Source organism: Hylobates moloch, unplaced genomic scaffold, assembly GCF_009828535.3.
Source record: "Hylobates moloch isolate HMO894 unplaced genomic scaffold, HMol_V3 SCAFFOLD_34, whole genome shotgun sequence".
Classification (NCBI taxonomy): Eukaryota; Metazoa; Chordata; class Mammalia; order Primates; family Hylobatidae; genus Hylobates; species Hylobates moloch.
The window spans coordinates 2,642,123-2,663,619 of NW_026652309.1; the positions used below are offsets into that span (position 1 = coordinate 2,642,123).

Here is a 21,497-nt window from a genome sequence, read left to right on the forward strand (position 1 = left end):
GCAGCCCAAGTCTTAATTTCCTTGTAAGAATTGATGCTCACTCAGTGGTGACACTGAGCTTGTGAAAGCTCAACTGTGACACTCCTTAGAAAGTAGTACAGAGATTTTTTTCCTTCCCATTATCAACTCATTAAAGGAAGTTAAAAGTACTTACTCTGTCCCACACACAGTGTGTGTGTGACAATGTCAGAAACATTGACTGACTCATAATAAATTTGAGATTGGATAACAATTTATACTACCTTTATACCTCTCTCCTCGCCCCAAATTGAATCATTAAAAAACATTTAGTAAGATCGAATGTGCACTTCTGTGGGCAGAACTCCACAAGTCAAAATACTCCTGAATTTAAATACTCCCAAGGTTTAACAAATTACTCTGCAGTGCAATTTGGGATTTTACTCTAAGGAAGTACAACAGAGGCACACTCCCTTAATTTCCATTGCCCTGTCACAGATCAGTTGCCTAACATTCTTCCCTTAGCATAGTTCCCAGTTGTTGCATGTAGAAAAGTGCTCCACTGATTCTAACTTGAAAGGTGTGTGCCTCGTGTGTGCCCAAAGAGCATGTGACAATCAACATACTGAAGTCAAACATTGTTTTGTGGTGTTGTTCCCTACCTCTTTCTTGGAGGTCTCTTCATCTTCAATTCCCATGAGCTGGCCTGGTTCACCATCTGGCTGTTGGAAAGGAAACTAAACACATTTTCTTTTCTTTTTTTTTTTTTTTGATGTGTAATAACCATAGAACAATCCAAGCTCAGGTCCTTGAGCTCAGGCTCGGTATTGAGTTGATTTATAGTTAGGAGCTAATCAAAACAGAAGGGGGAGCTGGATAGGCAGGGGTGACACGTGACACTTTTACAGGACAAGTCAAAAAGTAAGTTATCTCCTCATCTCTCTCTGGCACATCATTCACCTGAGAGTGACTTCACACAATTATAAATGTGGCAAGGTGGCATTTGTCTACTGCTTGAGTTGACCTTTATTTACAAAATGTAAACAAAGAATGTACTCTGAAAGGTGGAGACAGAAAGACAGAATGAGATGGCTGGCACTTTTAGAATTTACATGTTAATAGTCTAATGGGAAATGCAAAAAAAACAGAAAAACAAAGAAACAAACAAACAAAAAACCAGCAACAACAGAAAATTAACCAAACCCAAAACCTCACTTGGAGCAGGGAGAAAAAAAAAAAGTAGGAGGAAAAGTAAATTTCTAAAATTAAAAGTTGAGGCTTGGTGTGGTGGCTCACACCTGTAATCTCAGCACTTTGGGAGGCCAAGGTGGGTAGATCACCTGAGGTTGGGAGTTGAAGACCAGCCTGGCCAACATGGTGAAATCCCATCTCTACTAAAAAATACAAAAGTTAGCTGGGCATGCTGGCAGCCACCTGTAATCCCAGCTACTAGGGAGGCTGAGACAGGAGAATCGCTTGAACCCGGGAGGCAGAGGTTGCAGTGAGCCGAGATCATGCCACTGTACTCCAGCTTGGGCGACAGAGTGAGACCCTGTCTCAAAAAACAAGAAACAACAAAAAGAACCCAAAAAACCCAAAACAATTTTGGGGCACTTATATGTGCCAAGCACTGGGTTGAGCATGTTACCCTTTAAAAAAGACTCTAGATTTCTCAAATTGTAACTTTGCTTCTAGTAGCTGGCCCTCTTTTTGGGGGAACTAAGAAAAAAAGGCCAGGTGCCGTGGCTCACACCTGTAATCCCAGCACTTTGGGTGGCTGAGGCGGGCAGATCATCTGAGGTCGGGAGTTCGAGACCCGCCTGACCAACATGGTGAAACCCCGTCTCTACAAAAAATACAAAATTAGTGTGGCATGGTGGCGCATGCCTGTAATCCCAGCTACTCGGGAGGCTGAGGCAGGAGAATTGCTTGAACCCAGGAGGCGGAGGTTGCAGTGAGACGAGATTGCACCACTGCACTCCAGCCTGCGCAACAGGAGCAAAACTCCATCTCAAAAAAAAAAAAAAAAAAAGAATATATCCTCTTTTTGAAATACCTCTCCTCTCCTTTGTTCAGGGGCTTCTTTCCCCCAATTTGTATTTGTGCCTTTCTTCCAGTCTCTAAACTGCATAAAGGCCACTTAGGACTTGCAGACTCTTCAGCAGAACTCCCAAAGAGAGGCTCAGGTCCATTCGCCTCTTCCTTCCTAAAGAGAACATGATCTTATGCTTAGGGTGACCACAGGCCGGAACAGGAATCTGATGGGAACAAAAGCTCCGTTCAGTCTAATTTAATGAAATCTGTGAAGGTGCGTGTTAGGGCCAGAGTCTCCTAGTCCCTATTCCAAGGGGTCAGAGATGGTCAATTAGGCTGCCCAATGCTTTTAGTTCCCGCCGTTGACTAGTTTTAATTGATGGTGAGGACCTTGTGACATCAATTGGCCCTGTCCCTTCTCTCTTGAAAATTGCTACTCCTCCTGAGAAATTTGATTTTTAAATGGGCAAATGGCATGAGTGGGTTTGAGAGGAACCTCACATTTGCTACTACAGGTAAAAGAAGCTAAGAAGTGTAGAAACGAATTGTTGTTCGCTACTGATGTGTCTCCTCAGAGTTATTTAGAGGCATTTGAAGAGCCACAATTTTGCTGGGGTTGGGAGTAAGTTTTATTTGGAGGAAAAACTAACTCTAAAATTAAGAAGGAGCATGGCTGGCATTGGGAATTTCAAATCTCGGTTACTTTCTCTAAAAATAAATTTATTTTTTGCTTAATACTAACCTTTCTGGCCGGGCGCGGTGGCTCATGCCTGTAATCCCAGCACTTTGGGAGGCCAAGGTGGGCAGATCACCTGAGGTCAGGATTTCCAGACCATCCTGGCCAACATGGTGACACCCCATCTCTACTAAAAATACAAAAAAATTATCCAGGTGTGGTGGTGCTTGTCTGTAATCCCAGCTATTCGAAAGGCTGAGGCAGGAGAATCGCTTGAACCTGGGAGGCAGAAGTTGCAGTGAGCTGAGATAGTGCCACTGCACTCCAGCCTGGGTGACAGAGTGAGACTCCATCTTAAAAACAACAACAACTAAACTTCTGCATAAAAGTCAAAGGTGATTTCTAAGGCCACACACTGACTCTTGCTAAATGGAAATTAGCCTGGACTAGAAGTAAGGCATACTTTAAAAAAAATCACTAGGAAGACTATGGAGCAGAGTTATTTTGATAAGATGATGAGATCCATGCCAGGATTCTAAACATTCTAACACTATACTTATAATAGAGCTATGCAGAAAAGTAACTGCATTTTATTATTATAATGATTAATTATTATTTAATGGAAACCTAAACAAGAAGAAAAGCTTTACACCCTGTAAAACAAAACAAAACGAAACAAAATACTTTAAAGAAAACCTGCATTAAAAAAAAAAAAAAAAGGAAAACAGTAGCCACAACAAACTAAGACTGCAATGTTGCAGTGCTGGCAGATGAGTTAAAGCAAAGGTGTAAATGAAATATTACCAAAGCAATGACAGCCATCTCAGAAATGGGGAGGCTCACATTTCATATATACTCAATGGACATTTGTAACCAGGGATCTGTGAGTTTTGCTATAATTCAGAAAGTAGCAGACTACTCGACACGTGTCATTTGGCAAGGGATTTTAAGAGCACATAGTATACTTAGAATAATCATGCTTTACATTTAAATAATGCTTTATAGCTTATCACATTTCTGGTAAGCATTATCTTATCTGAATTTGAAATTTGAGATCCTTTACCTACCTTGCAGTCTTTGAGTAAAAGTGCCTTATGGCTGAGCACAATGGCTCATGCCTGTAATCCCAGAACTTTGGGAGAATGAGGTGGGCGGATCACGAGGTCAGGAGTTTGAGACCAGCCTGACCAACATGGCGAAACTCCATCTCTACTAAAAATACAAAAATTAGCCAGGCATGGTGCATGCACCTTTAATCCTAGCTACTCAGGAGGCTGAGGCAGGAGAATCACTTGAACCCAGGAGGCAGAGGTTGCAGTTGAGCCAAAATCACACCATCGCACTCCAGCCTGGGCAACAGAGTGAGACTCCTTCTCAAAAAAAAAAAAGCCTGAGATTTAATATCTGAGCTTTTGGTTTATTTGCTTATGAAATGGGGCCCTATCACGTTTTTATTGCCCAGGACTGTTTCAAGAGACAAATATGACTAGGTGAAAGGCTTTAAAAAATGTAAAATGTGGCCAGGCGCAGTGGCTCACGCCTGTAATCCCAGCACTTTGGGAGGCTGGGTAGATCACTTGAGGTCAGGAGTTCGAGACCAGCTTGACCAACATGGTGAAAACCCATCTCTACTAAAAATACAAACAATTAGCCAGGCATGGTGGCACATGCTTGTAATCCCAGCTACTCTGGAGACTGAGGCAGGTGAATCGCTTGAACCTGGGAGGCAGAGGTTGCAGTGAGCGGAAATCCTGCCATTGCACTCCAGCCTGGGTGACAGAGCGAGACTTTGTTTCAAACCAAACAAACAAAAATGTAATCAGAATGTGTTATTATTATTATTATTATTATTACTGGTTACTAGTAATACTGAGAGCAGTGAGATTTTCCTTTTCAAGTTAGGAGGATACATACAGAAAGGGGATGACCCCCAATTCTTTTTGCTTAGAACCAGTTTTCCATGGTAAATAATATGGGTAAATTTTAAACATTAATCTACCTATATGGGAAAAATTTTTTGAGATAAATCTGTAAGAATTAAAACCAAGGTAGAATTTCAGCGTTTGAGAAGCATGAATCTTACTAGAGACTGAAAAGAGAAAATAATAAATCTATCTGGACTCCAAAATTTTGTGACCTCATAAGCCATGTCCTTCCCACCATACCAAAAGCTCAGTGGAGGCATTTAGAATACAAAAAAATGGCTGTATGTTTAAAAAAAAAAAAAAGAGAGAGAGAGAGCAAAGAAAAATAAAAAGGTGCTTCTGCAAGATGGAATACAATGCATCACTGTTGCACTTGGTGGTATAAATAATCATACAATTAATTATGATTCACTGTATAAATAAAGCATCATAGCAGCAGAATACCCATTATTATATATAGCATTTGCCTGCACAATTTTAATAAATGTGGCAGATACTAAGAAACTCTGATCTATTAGCCCCCTTCAGTTCTTAAGGAGGAAATCACACCTAAATGAAGTTTTAAAAAATGTTTAAGCCACCAAAATTATTTTAAAATGTAACAGAAACATGGAAACAGTCTATTGGTGGATAGTGTTGAGTAAGAAAAAGGCTTCTTTAAAAAGAACTCTTCAGATATTTTAGAATTTTAATCGTATTACTGATTTCTATCTATCTTTCTCTCTCTCTCTCTCTCTCTCTTTGATTTCTTAAGATTCCCTGTAATGAGATTAAATTGTCCTGGCAATAAAAACAGAAAGGATAAGCACAGGAACATACATTTTTTCAAGCAACGGATGAATCTGCATGTCACAAATTAGCAACCATATCAAAGGACAGCCATTTGATCTGCATTTTCAGCGGTAGGGATGTATGGATGTCTTGTTTTATATGTTGGGACTAGAAAGTTAGTAAAACGTCTTTTCCTACATGTGAGTAAGTCCTCATCCTTCCTCCTCTCCCTGTCCCCAATCAATAATTCAGGTCCAGAAGAGGGACGTCACCTCTGCAAAAGGAAGCCTGGTCAAAAACTGTAGCCTGCTTTGACAAACTGCAGTGGTACAGTTTCAGCTAGCAGCTAACACTGGCTATCATATTTCAGGCTTATGTTAGACATGGCCCATGGTTTACCAGCCCACCTTCTGGACTATGCTGCATCCAAAGGTGTTTGGCCACCAGCACCCGAGAACAAAGCCAGGACAAGGTGCAAGGTGACCCTAGCAAATTTCCTTTTGTTAAAGTTAATTTTTACTCCCGGTGACAAAATAAGGGGAGACAAAGGAAACTTCTAATATTCTTAAGACTGGTCCCAAACATGGACAGTTTGCTGCAGGATTGATGGCTGCACAATCTATGGTATAAGTCTCCAGTCCTGATATAAGTGGACTGTGACTCCTCCACCCTCCACCCCCAGGAAGAATAGAAGACTCAAATCATGGCGCAAAAGCATTCCTTAGTGGAGATCTGCTAGGAAAGCTTCATTTCACAAAGGAGGCAACTGAGGCCCCGCATGTCAGGCACATCACCAATTTGACAGTTAGGGGCTAGGTGCACACTGTCACTTGGGTCTCCTGTCTGTAGGCATTTGTGTCCTCCCTCCCCCAATTTACAGGTTTGCTTCCCAGAGCTGTGCCTGGATTATTGAAATGGGTCTGTCATGGCAAAATCAGTTGTCTGCAGGGAAACTAGTGCATTGTCATTTAATGTTTGGTAGCTTTAGTGTAGTTGAGACATTTGAAATTTAAAACAACTACCATATTCTATGTTTTTGGGTAAATGATAATGTCATGAGCTACCTGGATGGGCATACATAAAATGATTCTCACGTTTAAAATTGTGGTTTGTGAGAGCCACATCACAACAGCACAGTTATATGCCAATAATGCTATTAATAAAAAACCATCACACATTCTAACATATTTAACAAATGTAGCGCAGCCTTAAAAACTGTGATCTTGAAATCCCTTGAAAGGTCTCAGAGAAAGTCTTAGAGAATAAAATGTAAAAATTAAGCTTGTGAAGTTTGTTTGGAAGTTTTCATTTAAACCACATATTCAGACCATTGCTAATTGATGCTTTGATTAAATGTGGCAAAAATAGTTAATGCCCCAGATTTGAAGTTAAGAAATCTTGGGGGGCTGGGGGGAGGGTGGGGAACTGGCAATGGCCAGGGAAAGACTGGGAGATACAGGAGAGGGTCTTGCTGTGGGGTAAGGAGGGGGATCCTGGAGAGGGGAGGGCACCAAGAGGTAGGGAAATGTGAGCAGAGGAGGAGGGGGAAGGTAGAAGGCCACCAAAATACCCTCCTGACGAGAATACCACGATTTTTAACTTCTGTAATCAAAATACCTTTATATATTTTTTGTATCCAGAGCCAATTTGCAGAAGACCTTACCTTTGACAAGCCTCTTTGCCCCCAGCTAAAGCTGCTTGAAAAAATTCACATGCAAACATTTACTTGTTTTCACAAGTCATATTCACGGTTTTGCCATACTTTGTCCACACACTTCAAATACACTCAGAGCATTTTTTGAAAACTTTTATTTTAGTTGCATTTTAAACACAAAGGTGACATTCCACTCACAACACATAACCCCCATCTTTTTAAACCAAGCCCCTCCTACTGTACTCTTTGTAAAAATGATTGGCTTACCTCGGGCTCTTCGCTAGGAAGAAAAATTATTTCATATTTTTTCAACACAGCCACGCCCACCCCCTTGGAACCAGCCCCCACGTGGTTTGGGATCCGGACTTGCCTACAGCAGGTTGTGTTTCCCCTTCCCCCATCCCCCAACCAGGCGAGCTGTGTGGTGCAGAATACCGAACTGATGTGTGCAGCCCCGGGCGCCCCAGATACCTGTGTGTCTGGTTTTTCAACCGTAAAGGCGGGAGGGTTTGGCGAACGAATGAGAAGTGAGGAAACGCTTAGCGCAAAAGGAAAAAGAGAGAAAGACATACAGGAACAAGGTTATGGAGGCCGGCGAAAAGCGATCCCCCGCTCCCCCAGGCCAGGGGCCCCGCTTATTTCCCGGGAGGCCCCGCCACCTTCCCCGCATGTCCTCCGCACGGCTCGCCGCAGAGCGCCCGGGTGCAGGTACCACCAGAGTGTGCGAACACTGAAAGTTTTTTGCCCGCGCCATGGCGCAAACCACAAGACAGCCCGTTCCCAAGTACAAGTACACAGTCGGCGGGTAATTTGGGGGTGCCGGGATAGGAACAGGGGACACTTGAGCGTATCATGCACAGGCGAACACAGAATATGGACACCAACACACACCAATGACAAGCTGTCTGAGTCCAAGCAGCCGTGCCAGGCGAGGCGGGGGCGCGCCTTCCCCAATGACCCCAGCCCACCGTGGACCCCACCAGCGTAGCCAGGGGAGCCCCGGGGCCCCGGGGCCCCTCCCCGGCAGTTCCTGGCTCACCTGAAGCCCCTGCCTGTCCAGCTTACGGTTGCTGGCGCTGGCCTGTCCCGCCGGAAACGACCCTCAGTGTCGCTCGGCATCACTTTTCTCCCTGGAGGGCATATACTTCGGCCACCCGAATCCACCCAAGATCCCCTCCCGCTCCCAGGGCAAAGTTAGGGTCCCTCCCTGGAACTTTCTAGCAAGTTCTTCCCGCCTTTGGCTGGACCCCCTCCTCCCACTGCCGAGCCCTGAGCCCCACCAGGCAGCCCTGCCACCCCCTCCCCAGTTCCCCGGCGGCCCTGCTGCCCGCAGGCAGAGTCCGCCGCATTACCTAGAAGCAGCAGGCGGTGAGTACACATGTAGCCCATCTTTTCGTCCTGGAGTTGTTTGTCGATGAGCTTACTGCGTTTCTTCTCTGCGCGCTTCTGGGCCCGCTTCTCCAGGGCTTCTTTGCGCATCTGTCTGCGCTTCTCCGCCAGGGGTATCTTCTTGACCTTGGGAGAGTGCGAGGCTTTGGGCTGGGGACTCTCAGATCGACCGAAGCAGCCCGCGAAGGCTTGTATGAGGAAGTTGCGGAGTAAGTTGCGCTGGGGCTTTCGGCGGTGGCGATTTCGCCGATGCTGAAACCAGCGGACGCATCTGAAGGTCCCATCGTCGGACTCGTCTCCGCTGGAGTCCTCGTCGCTGCTGGCCGCCCCTTCATCGTAGTACCCGCGGTGGCCGCGGCTGCTCTCGGACTTGCCCCGCCAGGCCGACGCGCGAGTAGGCCGCGGAGTAGGCGGATCGGCAACCTGGATCTCGGGGCTGGGGGGTCTGAGATGGACCTTGCGTCTGGCCCCGGAGGCAGGGGCTGCAGAGGCCGCCCGGGGGACTCGGGCTGCCCGGGTGGCAGAAGCGGCTGGGGCAGTGGGAGCCCCTGCGTCTGGCGCAGCTGGGGCGACATGGGCTGCCCGGGTCTCAGGAGCCGCAGGGGCGGCGGGAGCCTCAGGGGCTGCCCCGGCATCTGGATCGGCTGGGGCGTCAGGGGCCGCCCCGGAGTCGGGATCGGCTGGCGCGTCAGGGGCCGCCCCGGAGTCGGGATCGGCTGGGGCGTCAGGGGCCGCCCCGGAGTCGGGATCGGCTGAGGCAGCAGGGGCTGCCCCGGAGTCGGGATCGGCTGGGGCTGCCCCAGAGTCGGGATCGGCTGAGAATGCCCCGGAGTCGGGATCGGCTGGGGCTTCCCCGGAGTCGGGATCTTCTGGGGCTGCCCCGGAGTCAGGATCGGCTGGGGCTGCAGGGGCTGCCCTGGCAGCGGTATCCGCTGAGGCTGCCCCGGCGGCAGGGGATCCGTACCCCGGAGAGGGGACTTTCCCTCCCTCCGCGGCTTCAGCGGCTGTGCCTCCTTCCATCTCTGCTGCTTCCTCCTCAACTGGGGGTCTCTCTGCTCGCTCTCTCTTATCTGGGGCTCCGGAGGCCTTGATGGGCGGGCCGTCAAGCGCGATTGGGGGGCTGCCCATGTTGATGAGAGTGTCGTCGACCCCAGCGGGGGCGCTGCCAATCTCGAGCGGGGGTCCGGAGATCTCCATCCGGGGGCTGGTGCCCGTGAAGTTAGAAGGTCTGACAGCTTCTCGGGATGGGCTGCCGATGGCGCCTGGGACCCAGAGGGGAGGCGCGTTGGCGGCGGGAGTGAGGCGGACCGCACTCGAGGCCGCGACTGCCGCGAACTGGCCGCTGCCGTCGACTTGTGCGATAACTCGGGAAAGCCCCGGGGGTGGGCTGTCGTCCCCAAATCCTTCTCCATCAAGCTCAAATGGCATAGTCTCCTCAGGGGGAGGGCTGTAGCCTCCTCTGGAGCCAGCCTTTGCCGGCCTGAGGGCCTGGGGCTCCTCGGGAGGAGCTCCGGGGACCCCTGCAGCACCTGGGCCTCCTGGAGCAAGGTCTGGGACCTGTAAGAAAGGTTGACTGCAGCCTCTCTGGGCAGGCTGGTCAAACTCAAAGGGCATAGCTTCTTCTGGTGGAGGGCTGTATCCTCCCAGGCCTGGTCTGGCACCACTGAAGGCTCCGGGCTCCATGAGTGCTGGGCCGAAGGCCTCAAGGCCTGCATGGGCCCCACTGGGGAATCCAGGCTGCTCCAGTGTAGGCCAGAAGACTTCCAAGCTGGGTTGTTCGATCTCGAAGGGCATTGCTTCCTCAGGAGGTGGGCTGTAGCTTCCATGGGCTCCAGCTTCCCCAAATGCCGGGTTGAGGACCTGAAAGTTGGGTCTGGAGACCTCTGGGGGTCCACAGGCCTCGCCGTCATTCTCGATGGGGATGGGCTCGTTGTGAGGCGGTTCGGTCTCCATCTCTTCGGCTGGGCTAGGCCCAGCACCGGGGGCAGCTGCCCCTGGGGCTTCCAAAGGTGGTTGCTCGGGCTGTTCCCCGATTTCAGGGGGGATATCGCGTTGTCCTGACATATTATTGCCGTCGAGGCAGTTGCGCACGCCCATAACACGGTGGCGGCCTCTCAAAATAAGTTTGGGGCTCCGTAAGATGGAGCACCCAACCGAACTAGGGTGAAAAAATTATTATTATTATTTTTAAATCAAAGTACCAGCTGGAAAGTTCACCAGCCTCACTTTCCAACCCTTGTGAGGTTGGGGGGTTCAAGGCCTGGAACCCTAGACTGAGGCTGAAGCAACTCAATTGCTGCTGGTGGAGTCTTGGCTCCTTCCTAGCCACTTTTTATGCCCCCAGGCTGCCCCCCAGCCCCTCTTCCTTGGTCTGTCCTTATGCCCTCCTCTCTCTTTCTTTTTGCTCCAGGCCAGTCCCGCCTGCTTGGATCTGACGAGCGTGCCGATTCGGTCCGAAAATCGCCAGTAGCGCTCTCTCTCCGCCACCAGAGGACGCCGGTTCCAGTGCCGAGCTGGCTCCGGCTCCAGGAGCCTGCTCCTGGCGCCAGGGGCCCGGGACTTTGGGTAAGGGGGCTGATGAGCGCAGGCCTCGCAGGGACGTTCTGGCTCCTTCCACTCCTCTCCCTGACTGATTTGGAGTCTTTCTCCGCTTCTCCGCTGGCCAGAGAAAGCTCTCCTGCGTTGCGGGACACGTGACGCAAGACGTGGGCCTCGGGACGCTGGAGTACAGGAGCTGAAACCCTCCCTCCCCAACCCAACCGACTCCTCAGGGGAGGGGGGACTGAAGAAGGGTTTCATCACCCCAGGATATCCCTGAAACTCTGAGTCATAGCCCCCAGCCTCCAGGCAGCCCTGGATCTCAAGCCCCTAGTCCGGAGCGCAAGGCTTTTGGTGCCTGGGAAGGGGCGCAGGCACGCATGGGGATGCGACAGGTGGTCGTGAGCCCACCAGAGAAGCAGAGAGAGGCGAGGGAGAGGGGATGCCGAGTATGCGAGCACGCAATTTGTTTTTTAAATGCCTCGGGTGTACTTTTTGCTGCTTTTGTTTGTCGCTTGCTGAGGTTGGCTCCAGTAAAGCACTTTAACAGCCCCCACTCCCATCACACTCTAGGGGTCTCCGCAGTGGCCCACAGCGGCGCAAGCAGGGTGCTCCCTTGTTTATGTGGATGGTGACGCAGGGGAATAAGAAGGTCTCGGGTGCGTACCACCAAGAGCAAAGCCCCCTAGGGAGTAGCTGCGGCGGCACCGAGAGAGGGGTGGGGGGGCGTGCTGCGCAGAGGGAGACCTCACAAAGCGGCCTCAGAGTTTCGCAGGTCCTGCTGTTCTAGGGAAGGGTTAAAGGGGATTTTGGTTGGGGTTTAATGCCGGTTTAGGGTGGTTTCGAGACTGGACAATTCTGTGCGCACTGAACCCACAGATAAATACCATGCCGCGCGGCAACCACAGCTGAGGTGCGCTGCTCGCTGCTTCGGGCACCGGCTGCAGCGCCGGTCAGTCAGCTACTTTAGCCCCACTACAGCCTGTCTCCAGCACCCTTCCAGCCCCTCTCCTCTCGCTCTGGGTATCTTAGGGTAGTCGCTTTACTCTTCCACTGCTAGAGCCCACTGAGGCGGCACTGAGCCCGCCAACCGGCCACAAACCCGGTGGTTGCCCACGCAGCTGCGCTCCCGCTACCATGCTGCGGCGGGCTCAGAGCTAGCCAAAGGTAAATACCCACACCACCTGGTGGCCTTGGTGTGTGCACATGCTATGCTCTGGTCTGGGGTCTGCAGAGGGATTGGAACCCGGGAGAAAAGCTGCTGTTAGGGGGTCAGGTAAAACCCGGCAGGTGCGCATCAGGTCGGTCTCACCAGTGAGACAGATTGGCAAGCCACGTCTAGGCACAGAGCAGCTGGGCAGGAGGCAGGGGGTCACCTGACCTGCAGGACCCTGGGGGAGGGGAGGCTGGATGAGTTACACAGGGCGGGCTGCAGCAAGCAGGGCGCACGGCGCGGGCTGCTGTATAAGAGCTGCAAGCGGGCGAACCACCGCAAGTTGCGATCCCGTTTAGTCTAACGCATCCCTCTTAGAGCCAGGGTACCACAGGCACCGTGCATCCCTGCCCCCTGCATCCACCATCCACGTGGCCACGCAGCATGGAAGGAGGAGAACACAGTTGGACCCTGGGAAACGTTTGGGATCCCCCAAAGATATATCGCTTTGGCTCTATGGGTCTACAACTTCCAGATGTCAACACTGAACTTTGATTCAAACTTTGGCCAGCTACACCCACGCAAAACGGCTTAACCACTTGGGCATCCACTGAATGGCCCAACTGGGTCCCAACACCAACTCACTCTCCTCCGACCCCAGCGCCGGGTCAGCCATTGGGCAGGGGTCATGCCAATCAAGGCTGCCTGGCAAATGAGCAGGGGGCGTCAGACCGGAAACCGGATATGGGTGGGAGGTCCAATAGGAGGCGCCGCGTTGGAACGCCCGAAGAGGTGCTGCTGGGGTGGTTGGAAGCTGTTGGGGGGCGGGTGTATGGCGGTTAGGCCTGGAAGACTGCGAGGACCGCTAGCGCCGTGGGGTCACTCTTCCTCATGCCACAGGTTGCCGAGCCTCGGGAGAGAGGTGGGGTCCCAGGGGCCAACCCTTGGGTGTGTTGATGGCGGCAGGCTAACCTAGCCAACGGGGTGCCGCTGCCGGGCAAGGTGAGGAGCAAGATTTCCAGGGCTGGGAGGTAGAGGGCCAGGACCCCAAGGAGAGGGCTTACTGCGAGGAGCAGCCCAGGATGGATAAGGAGTTGAGGCCCCAGGGATGCTGAGCCTGCACAAGTGGAAGGTCAGTAGACATTGGGGTTGGAGCCCCAGGGAGGCTGCGATGGGTGCTCTGAAGGGGTGGTTTGCTTTAGTCAGGCCTCGCGCTCACCCCCAAAGTACCATTTGTCGAGGAACGGGTTCAGGGTCTCTGTTCGACACCCTCATGTGTCTGTGGGATCCCTTTGTTCATTCTTTCTGATATCATGATTATTTGCCAGGGGAGCACATGCATGGAGGTGACTAAAAAAAAAAAAAAAGTTAGGCAAATACCAATTCCTCATCCTAGAGAGTAGAGCAGCATACAAATGAAAGAAGGGACTTCCGCTTAGGGGGACCTTGAAAGTCTTGGTGGAGAAAATGGCTTTTTATATGGGCCTCCAAGGAAGGATAGACGCCTTGGCTGTGAATAGAAGGTGGTAGTGGGGGATGGGAGACGGTTTGCCCACCACGAACAAAGGATTTAATGGTAGGAAACATGGGGCGTGGCTGGGTAAACACAACTGGCCACCTTGGCAGGCTCTTGGGTAGCAGGGGGAGAAAAGTCAGGAGAAATTAGATAGAATCTCTCTGAGGATGCCATGGAGTATGAGGGCAAGCACTTTTGAGGCTATTTTGGCAGGAAACGGAAAGGATGTTGAAAGTTTTTTGTTCTGCAAGTGAGGATTTGAGCCTACTTTTAGGAAAAGCAGAAGCAGCATGGAGGATGATCCCGATAGAGAACAAAGGAAAGGGGTTATGCACAAAGGAGATGTTTAAAGGAGAGACCTAGCACGGTGAAGGAAGCAGGAAGGCTGAAGGACGGCACTCAAGAGGGGTCCCAAAGGATCCTCCTGGAGCAGCTCTTATGCTAGAAAGACACAAAAGATGGAAGAGCCAAAGTGTGGCACCCAGATGGATGGAACACTGGGAGTGGGACAGGGAAGTCAGTGGGAGGGGCTGGCAAGGTGGCAGTGCTGATTTGGTTTTAGACATGGCAGAGTTGAAGGAACTTTGGGCAGTTGGGATGGAGATTTTTGCAGCCCGTTATCTGGAAGGAAAGGTCTGAAGTTTAGAAAAAGATAAAGATCACACATTCAAATTGGCAATCGTCCTTACAAAGATGAATTTATGGAGTCAGATAAAACTCTTTAGGGAAGAAACACATTTGGTAATAGAATCTTGAACAATTGGCGCACTGGACAGGAAAAAGGGAGGCAGTCCAGGAGTGAGCAGGGAGGACTCAGAAGGGAGAGATGGGAGCACACCAGAGGAAGGGGTTTCAGAACCACTCAGCACATCTCATCTAGACTTAGTGCTTTAGCCTCTGCACTGGTGGTATTTGGGGCCAGGCAATTCTTTGTTGTGGTGACTGCCCTGTGCATTGTAGGATGTTGAGCAGCATCCCTAGCCTCTACCCACTAGATGCCAGTAGCATCCCCTTAGTTTTAACAACCAAAAATGTCTCTAGACTTTGCTAAATGTCCTCTGGGGGGCAAAATCTCCCCCAGTTGAAAATCACCACTGTAAGCTGAGAAAGGACCCTTAGATTTGAATAGGAATTGCCTTAAAGGTAAATTAAGACCAAGAAGAATAAATCCCAGTATTTAACCCTGATATTCCCCCTTTTTTCCACTACTGTTATTTCTCTGTAGTGACTGGCTACCAGACTCTGAAAAACCTAAGTCCTTTAGGTGAGTGGAGCTAAGAGTTGAAACATCAGTAGTGGGGTCAGGAACCCCAGAAGTGTGGCCAAATGTTCGAGGAGTTGATCCACCTGTTGCACCTGAAAAGCCACAGGGATCTGAGGAATCCGGTATGGTAACAGCTAGGGGTGATCGGCTGGTGGGTTTACTGGGGTCTACCTTGATTGGCCTAATTGGTTAGCTTGTCTGGTGATCCTCCTGAAGGCTGCTAATTTTGCTAGTTCAAGACAGAAACGTGGCCTTGATCTGGAGGGAGATGGCCGGTCCTGGATGTTAGTGGGCAGCGTCGTCTGGGGCCTAACCTTGCCAGAGGCGTTTTAGGATCTGCCATCATAATTGTGTAATAGCAAAGTACCTTAAACATAGCTTTCCAGTGCTGGATGGATTGCCATCATGGGAAAAGATAAATATGTGATAGGACTGAGGAAGGAAAGTCTATTAATGTGTTTATGCAGCTGAGGAAGAGGAAGTCAGGAGAGGCTGGTGCCTGAAAAAAAGGCTGAGTTGGGATGGAGAGAAGCTGTGTGCCAGGCTTGACCCCTGTCCTGAGGGGCTGTGTGCTGGAGTGCAGGGCTGCAGTGAGATGATGTGTCAAGTAGGGGAGGACAGGATTGGCTGTCGAAACCCAGGGATGGTTTACTTGAAAATTGTGTATACTTGGCTACTTAAAAATAATAGCGTCTGCACTTGATGTACTAAGAAAGGGATGGAGGCCGGGTGCGGTGGCTCACGCCTGTAATCCCAGCACTTTGGGAGGCCGAGGCGGGCAGATCACGAGGTCAAGAGATCGAGACCATCCTGGCTAACACGGTGAAACCCCGTCTCTACTAAAAATACAAAAAATTAGCTGGGCGAGGTGGCGGGCGCCTGTAGTCCCAGCTACGCGGGAGGCTGAGGCAGGAGAGTGGCGTGAACCCCGGGGGGGCGGAGCCTGCAGTGAGCCGAGATCGCGCCACTGCACTCCAGCCTGGGTGAAAGAGCGAGACTCCTCACAAAAAAAAAAAAAAAGGGGGGGGGGGAGGGGATGGGAAAAATTTCTCATGCTTCCATTAAACTCTGCATTTCTGAGGAAAGCCAAATGGCCCAGGTGCCACAGGTGGCAAACAGTGGCCTTTTGAAAATATGGAATCCCCAATGGAAAGAATGTATGTATTTCTTTACCATTGATTCTCTGAACAGCACCATTACAGCCCCATTCCTTGGTAGCCCCACGTGATGCCCTGGGCTTCCCAAACTTAGTCTCACCTCTCTATTGACGCTTTCATGGCACATGTATTCAACAAGTAATTGTGTTTCTACTTACATTCTGGGATTCTTACTCATTACCAAAAGCACAAGGCGTATCTCAAGTTTAGGTAGCTACCTGTCAGCTTTCTGGGTTTATCCCTGTAGCCAACAAAGAGAAGGCAAAGTAGAGAGAGGGAAGGGAGGTGGGTGAAAGGGAAGGGAACGGAAACCACGAAAAACAGTATTTTTTTGGTAGTCATTTTCCTTTTGGTCTGCGGCTTTGCAGGGAGGAGGTGGGTGGTGAAGTTTGCAGAAGTGCCTTCTCTGTAGCCCATTCATGTCATTAGTTGTCAGTGGGTTTCTTTCAATTGAGGAAAAAGTAAAAGCAGAAAGAGAAGGTAGTAAAGAATTTAGGCAACTATGAAGTTTCTCAGCCTCCCAGTGACAAATGTTTTCTGAGTGCTGACTGAGTAGTAATAGACTTTGAAGCTGTACAATTAATTACTTTTCAATCAAGACTTGCTGCTGCCATCCTTTTCCCTTCAGCCTCTCCTCTGCCCGCCTTGGCCGGTGGAGGCAGTAGCATACTGCTGTCTGCAGAGGGGTCTGCGTGGCCAGGCTGTTTGAAGCAAATGCCAGCTAAAGGAAAAAGGCCTCAAATGGATGAGGCAAGATACCAGGTTAGAGGCAGATGCAAGGCTGATATTAGAGGCAGTGGAAACAGTCTTTATGAAAATACTTGATATGCTCAGATTAAAAAGCCCCCATCATGAATTCAGACCCCTTCACTCAGCTAATTAGCTGTAGCTCAGCAACCATCTCAAAAGGTGCCCCAAATTCTGTTTCAGCCAAGGCATGCCACTGTCCTCTGACCACCTGTGCTTGAACAGTGGGTCCAGACATTTGTGGATTCTTTCTCCAGACTAGCTGATGATGCAGCAAAGAATTTCAGGGGAGGAGAGGCCATTCCAGAAAAGATGAACAGCACCATGGGAAAGCAACTAAGAGAGAGGCAAAAGTAGGGGTTGGAGGGGAAAGAGGGAATCTCGGAAGGTAAATTTGGCTTTAGTGGAAGCTCTGCTTAAAATTCCTGCAATTCGTGGTGGAAATTCCAGCCACCCTGGGGGCTTCTGGGCATCATTGTTTAAGGGGAATGGTATATTTCACCTTCTAGAACAACCTCAATTACCCAGAGCAAATTTTCCTAATGAAATCTAATTGAGACAGCGACATAAGCCAGGACACTCAGAAACCAGCTCTCACATGGGATTGGGGGGAGAAGAAACGTGGTCTTCTGCTGGCTGCCAGTCTTTGGCCTGTGCCCTTGGACCCCTCAAGTTTGAGAGTGGGGACCTTGAAGACCAACCTTGCTATGAACCAAAACCCAAGGCTTTAGCCTTGGAGCTAGACAGCTAGATTTCTAGGTGTTAAATCTTTCTCTTTGAGTGTAGCAATTGAAGTACTTGTATGAAAACTCCACACCTATGAAATTGGAATTTTTGGACCAGGTCTGTAAGAAACTCTCAGGGGGACAAGTGATGTTAACGGTGTTGAATCTGTGAGCCTCATTGGTAGCCCTCCAATGCCATATTTGGCTTTTAAAAATGCACTTCCTGATGTTGAGCTGAAGTCTGTCCCTTGATGCACCTGGTTCTGACCCCCTCAGCCACCAGATACTTGAAGCTGCCCTCAACCTTTCTCTCTTCAAGACTCTCTTCATTCCTTCAAACAACTTTCTTTATAATCCCCAAATTTCCTGGCTTTGTGACCCCCTTCCCCATTTCTAAATCTTTTCTGCTCCTTCCCAGGGGTTCTCTTGTCTACCCACATCTTCCTTTTTTCTGCGATCCCTCAAATTCTTCTTTTCCTTTTGTCTTCCTTAAATCTCTCCCCACTTTACTGTCACCACTTACCCTCTGTCCCTGCTGCCTGGGTTTATGTTGGCCTTTCTCATAGCCATGTGCCCTGCTAATTTGTAACATACTTACCCTAAAATAAACACAAAAAATAAACACACAGGCCATGCCCAGTGGGAGCTGGGAATGCAGCCTCCCCATTTCTACCCGGGAATAGTTGCAGGCAGAGTCCTGCCTCTGCTGGCTGAGCACTGTCAACAGGTGATGGTGGCCCCGCATTGCAGGCTCTTGGCCTTGGGAGAACTAAGTCACTAGGCTGTTTATTCTGGCTTCTCTGCCCTGTGAATTAATGGCCACTAGTGCTTGGACCAGTATAGCTATTGGAGGCATTTGAAAAAACTCATGAGATTTTTAAACAAGGGAAAGAAAACAAATACCAGTAAAAAAATTGATGTCCCCCCACCCCCCACGTATGGCCTTTTGATATGTAAGAAAGAAATTATAAAACGAAAATGGGTGCTAAATCACTTAATTTGACAGAACTAGATTTTTGTTGTTTTTTGTTGTTTTTTTGTTTTGTTTTGTTTTAAATATTTGCTTTGTTTATCCCATGCATGTGTGATGGAGGCAAAATTGGTTTTGGGGGATGCAGTGTGCAAAAAAGTCTTAGCTGTGGCAAGGTCCTGCAGTACATAAACAGATAATGGGGTATAGCTATATGTCTGTGGTATTAAAATGTCATGGGGAGGGGCAAATAAGAAACATGTCTGAAGAAGCTAAGAGGGGAGTGATCATGAAAAAAAAAAGGTTGAGAAAACTGGCTTATCTCAAATGGCTGTAGCTTCGATATCATTTTTTTTCAGGTCTAGCTTAACCAGAACACTTAAAACTGTTACCAAAAAACTTTCAACAACACTTGTGGTCACTTAACCAATGTTCCCATCAGTCTGCCATCTCCCACAGTAGTTAGCCTCTCCAAGCTGCAGTACTAGGTCAGTACTTGCAACCATGCTGCCTGCTCCTGCTCTGAAAAGCTTGTTCTTAGACACCAAGGTCAGGGACAGAAGGTGGGGAACACACACACACACACACACATAAAACACACACTAAATACGACTCTTCGGATGGCTAAATGTTTCCAGTTTAGGGAAAGGACACAGTGGAATTCTGCATTCTCTAAACTGCCTTTTGAGACCATTTTGCAACCAACTGTAAAGCAGATTTGACAAAATTTACATGAAACCAACACAAAACAGATTTCTTCATAGCTGGTGCTTTTTTTGTTTTTCGGGTTTTTTTGTTGTTTTTTTTGTTTGTTTTTGAGATGGAGTCTCACACTGTAGGCCAGGCTGGAGTGCAATGGCGCGATACCTAGCTGGTGCTTTTTATTTGCTCAGCTTTTGAAGTTTTTTGGGAGTTCCATTAGGGTTAAAATCACTAGTATAGAGTCAAATTGGACAACCCCAGGCTTCTTAAGCGAATCAGTCTAGACATTTGGAGCTGAAAGGGATAAATAGGATCATCTCATTCAGCGACCTCATTTTAGAAGAAACTGAGGCAGAGGGGTGTTGGGTCTGACCTAAGGCCACTTGACCATGGCTAGAAGCAACCTGGGCTGCTAGCCCCGGGCCTTTCATCTTAGATGCCACTGCTCCAGTTTGGGACATCAAGTTATAGGAAATAGAGTCATTAGTGTCAAAACCCCACAACAGAACAAGAAATTCCATCTCTCATTCTTGAACGTGGGGATTAACGATGTCATTTGAGCATCTCATCCCTCTGCTGGGTGATTTTTTAGAGAAGAGCAGCAGTTGAGCCGGCACATGACATCACTGGCCCGGAGGCTTAATTTTATTTTAATGATTTGGTTTTTGTGATAGGTCACCTTCCAGTTGAGACATGCTTTACTCACACCATGGTTTCTGCTCAGTTTCCTCTCAAAAGCTTCCCTCTTGAAGAGCAGTATAATAATAACTAATAATTGAGGTAAATCCATGTAGATTATTAAAAAACCAAAAAACCTCATTCTTACCAACACTGAAGTTTCAGCTTTCTTCCTCTTTAACCTTCTACACAGCTGCAGAAAATGAAGGCTGAAGTGTCAAAGGCTGTAAGCAACTCCAGGTGAGAAAGGCTTGCAGTGCATTAAAGAAACATCTCAAAACAATCCCAAACTGTAACATTTCTAATTCCTGAATTCTCATGAACATAAAGAGTTTTGTTTGCAAAACTTTAAACCTACATCAGGTTGACCCCACACAATATTGGAACATTGCAACATAAATTCCCAGCTCAAATAAGTTCAGTTACAAGAGTACCTTTGGGTCGTCCTCCCCTCCCCCACAAAAGCAAATTTCCATTAAGCAAATGATTAATGTAGTAAAGGAAAGAACTTCAATATTGGGGGCATATCATCATGTTTAACTAGCTTTATTCTCCTGCTCCTCCTCCTCCCTCACCCTCCATTTGAAATATTAAAAGTGGCTGGTAATTCACCTATGTGGTTAATGGTGAATTGTGGTTAATGTGGTTAATCTGCTATTTCTTGAGAGCATATCCTCACCCCACAGACCTCACCTATGTAAAAGGGGCAAGTGGGCCTATTCAAATGCTAACCCCAGTTGAGCAGGGTGAGACAAAGGGCCAGCTAGGAGACTAGTGAATTGGGAATGCTTGGGGAACTTGCTAGAAATGGCTCTGGAAAAGGAAGGTAGCTGAATACGTTTCTCAGGCAGAAAGAAGGTTTGCTAAGTCTATATAGCAAAATCCTGTCTTCTCAGGGAGGGTCATAGGTGCTTTCCCCGGGGGTCGGTATAGCTCTCAGTTGCTTTATATGGTCTGCACTGGCTTTTCCACCCTTGAATCAGGGCGTAGAGGGAAGCTGGGGGAGGGGAATTGAGCGGGGGAGAGAGTGTGCCGGTAGGTAACAGGTTTTCACAATTGGGCTGTAATGCAGATGGCGAGGCAGTTTGTGGAAGACTGTCTGAAAGACTGTGTGTGTTACTAGATTGCCCCTCCTCACTACATGTGAACATGGTACATTGCTTACAGTTCAGGAAACCTCCCTGTGTTGGGCTTCTGTTTAAAAAACAGCAAGATGGGTGTGAGGTGTGGGCTCGACACGGAGGGCTTTTAAAAAACTTGTTTATTCATCCTGCAACAAGGCAACATGCTCATTTCTCTAATGAATAAACCTAGCTCTGTGGGAAAACGGGTCTCCCAGACTACCCAGTCTGAAGATAGCTCCCACACTTGAAAGGCACACCAAAAAAATTCAACACAATCCCTGGTTTCTCTTGCTTGTCCCTAGAGACCTTTTGCTTGGTGAACTCAGGCTGAGACATTACCAGAGGAAAAACTGAACACTTAATGCCACAGAACGCAACACACCGTCATTGTTTACATTAAGTAGGAATTTCGATTTAGGCGCAAGCCAAAAGCGGGGCACGCCTAGCCCTTCCGCAGCCTCCAAACTTCTGAGACTAACATTGCTGTCGCAGAAAACCACTTGCAAATAAACGGGC

The 21,497-nt window shown here is 48.7% G+C and overlaps 2 protein-coding genes and 1 long non-coding RNA gene across 7 annotated transcripts in view; 1 reads left to right on the top strand and 2 right to left on the bottom strand.

Annotated features, from left to right (window-relative positions):
- LOC116463360 (guanine nucleotide-binding protein G(s) subunit alpha) overlaps positions 1–21,497 on the bottom strand; it is a 76,137-nt gene that overhangs the window by 51,826 nt on the left and 2,814 nt on the right. For 2 of the 5 annotated variants that reach the window (XM_032146435.2, XM_032146434.2), the window contains exons 1-2: positions 9,167–10,504; positions 8,371–9,022 (exon numbers count right to left, since the gene is read on the bottom strand). The exons of 1 other annotated variant lie outside the window; for it this stretch is intronic. In XM_032146435.2, the coding sequence (XP_032002326.1) occupies positions 8,371–9,022; positions 9,167–10,504 (1,990 nt within the window). Of the gene's footprint in view, positions 1–8,370; positions 10,505–21,497 lie in introns of those variants that run through there. 2 more of the 5 variants (XM_058434601.1, XM_032146432.2) reach the window with 1 other exon arrangement.
- The window catches only part of LOC116463361 (neuroendocrine secretory protein 55), a 64,982-nt gene that overhangs the window by 41,000 nt on the left and 2,485 nt on the right, over positions 1–21,497 (bottom strand). The window lies entirely within an intron of this gene.
- LOC131382503 (uncharacterized) lies at positions 12,930–21,438 on the top strand. The gene is made up of 3 exons (XR_009212031.1): positions 12,930–13,230; positions 14,840–15,000; positions 21,284–21,438. It is a non-coding gene; the product is annotated as an uncharacterized LOC131382503 (long non-coding RNA).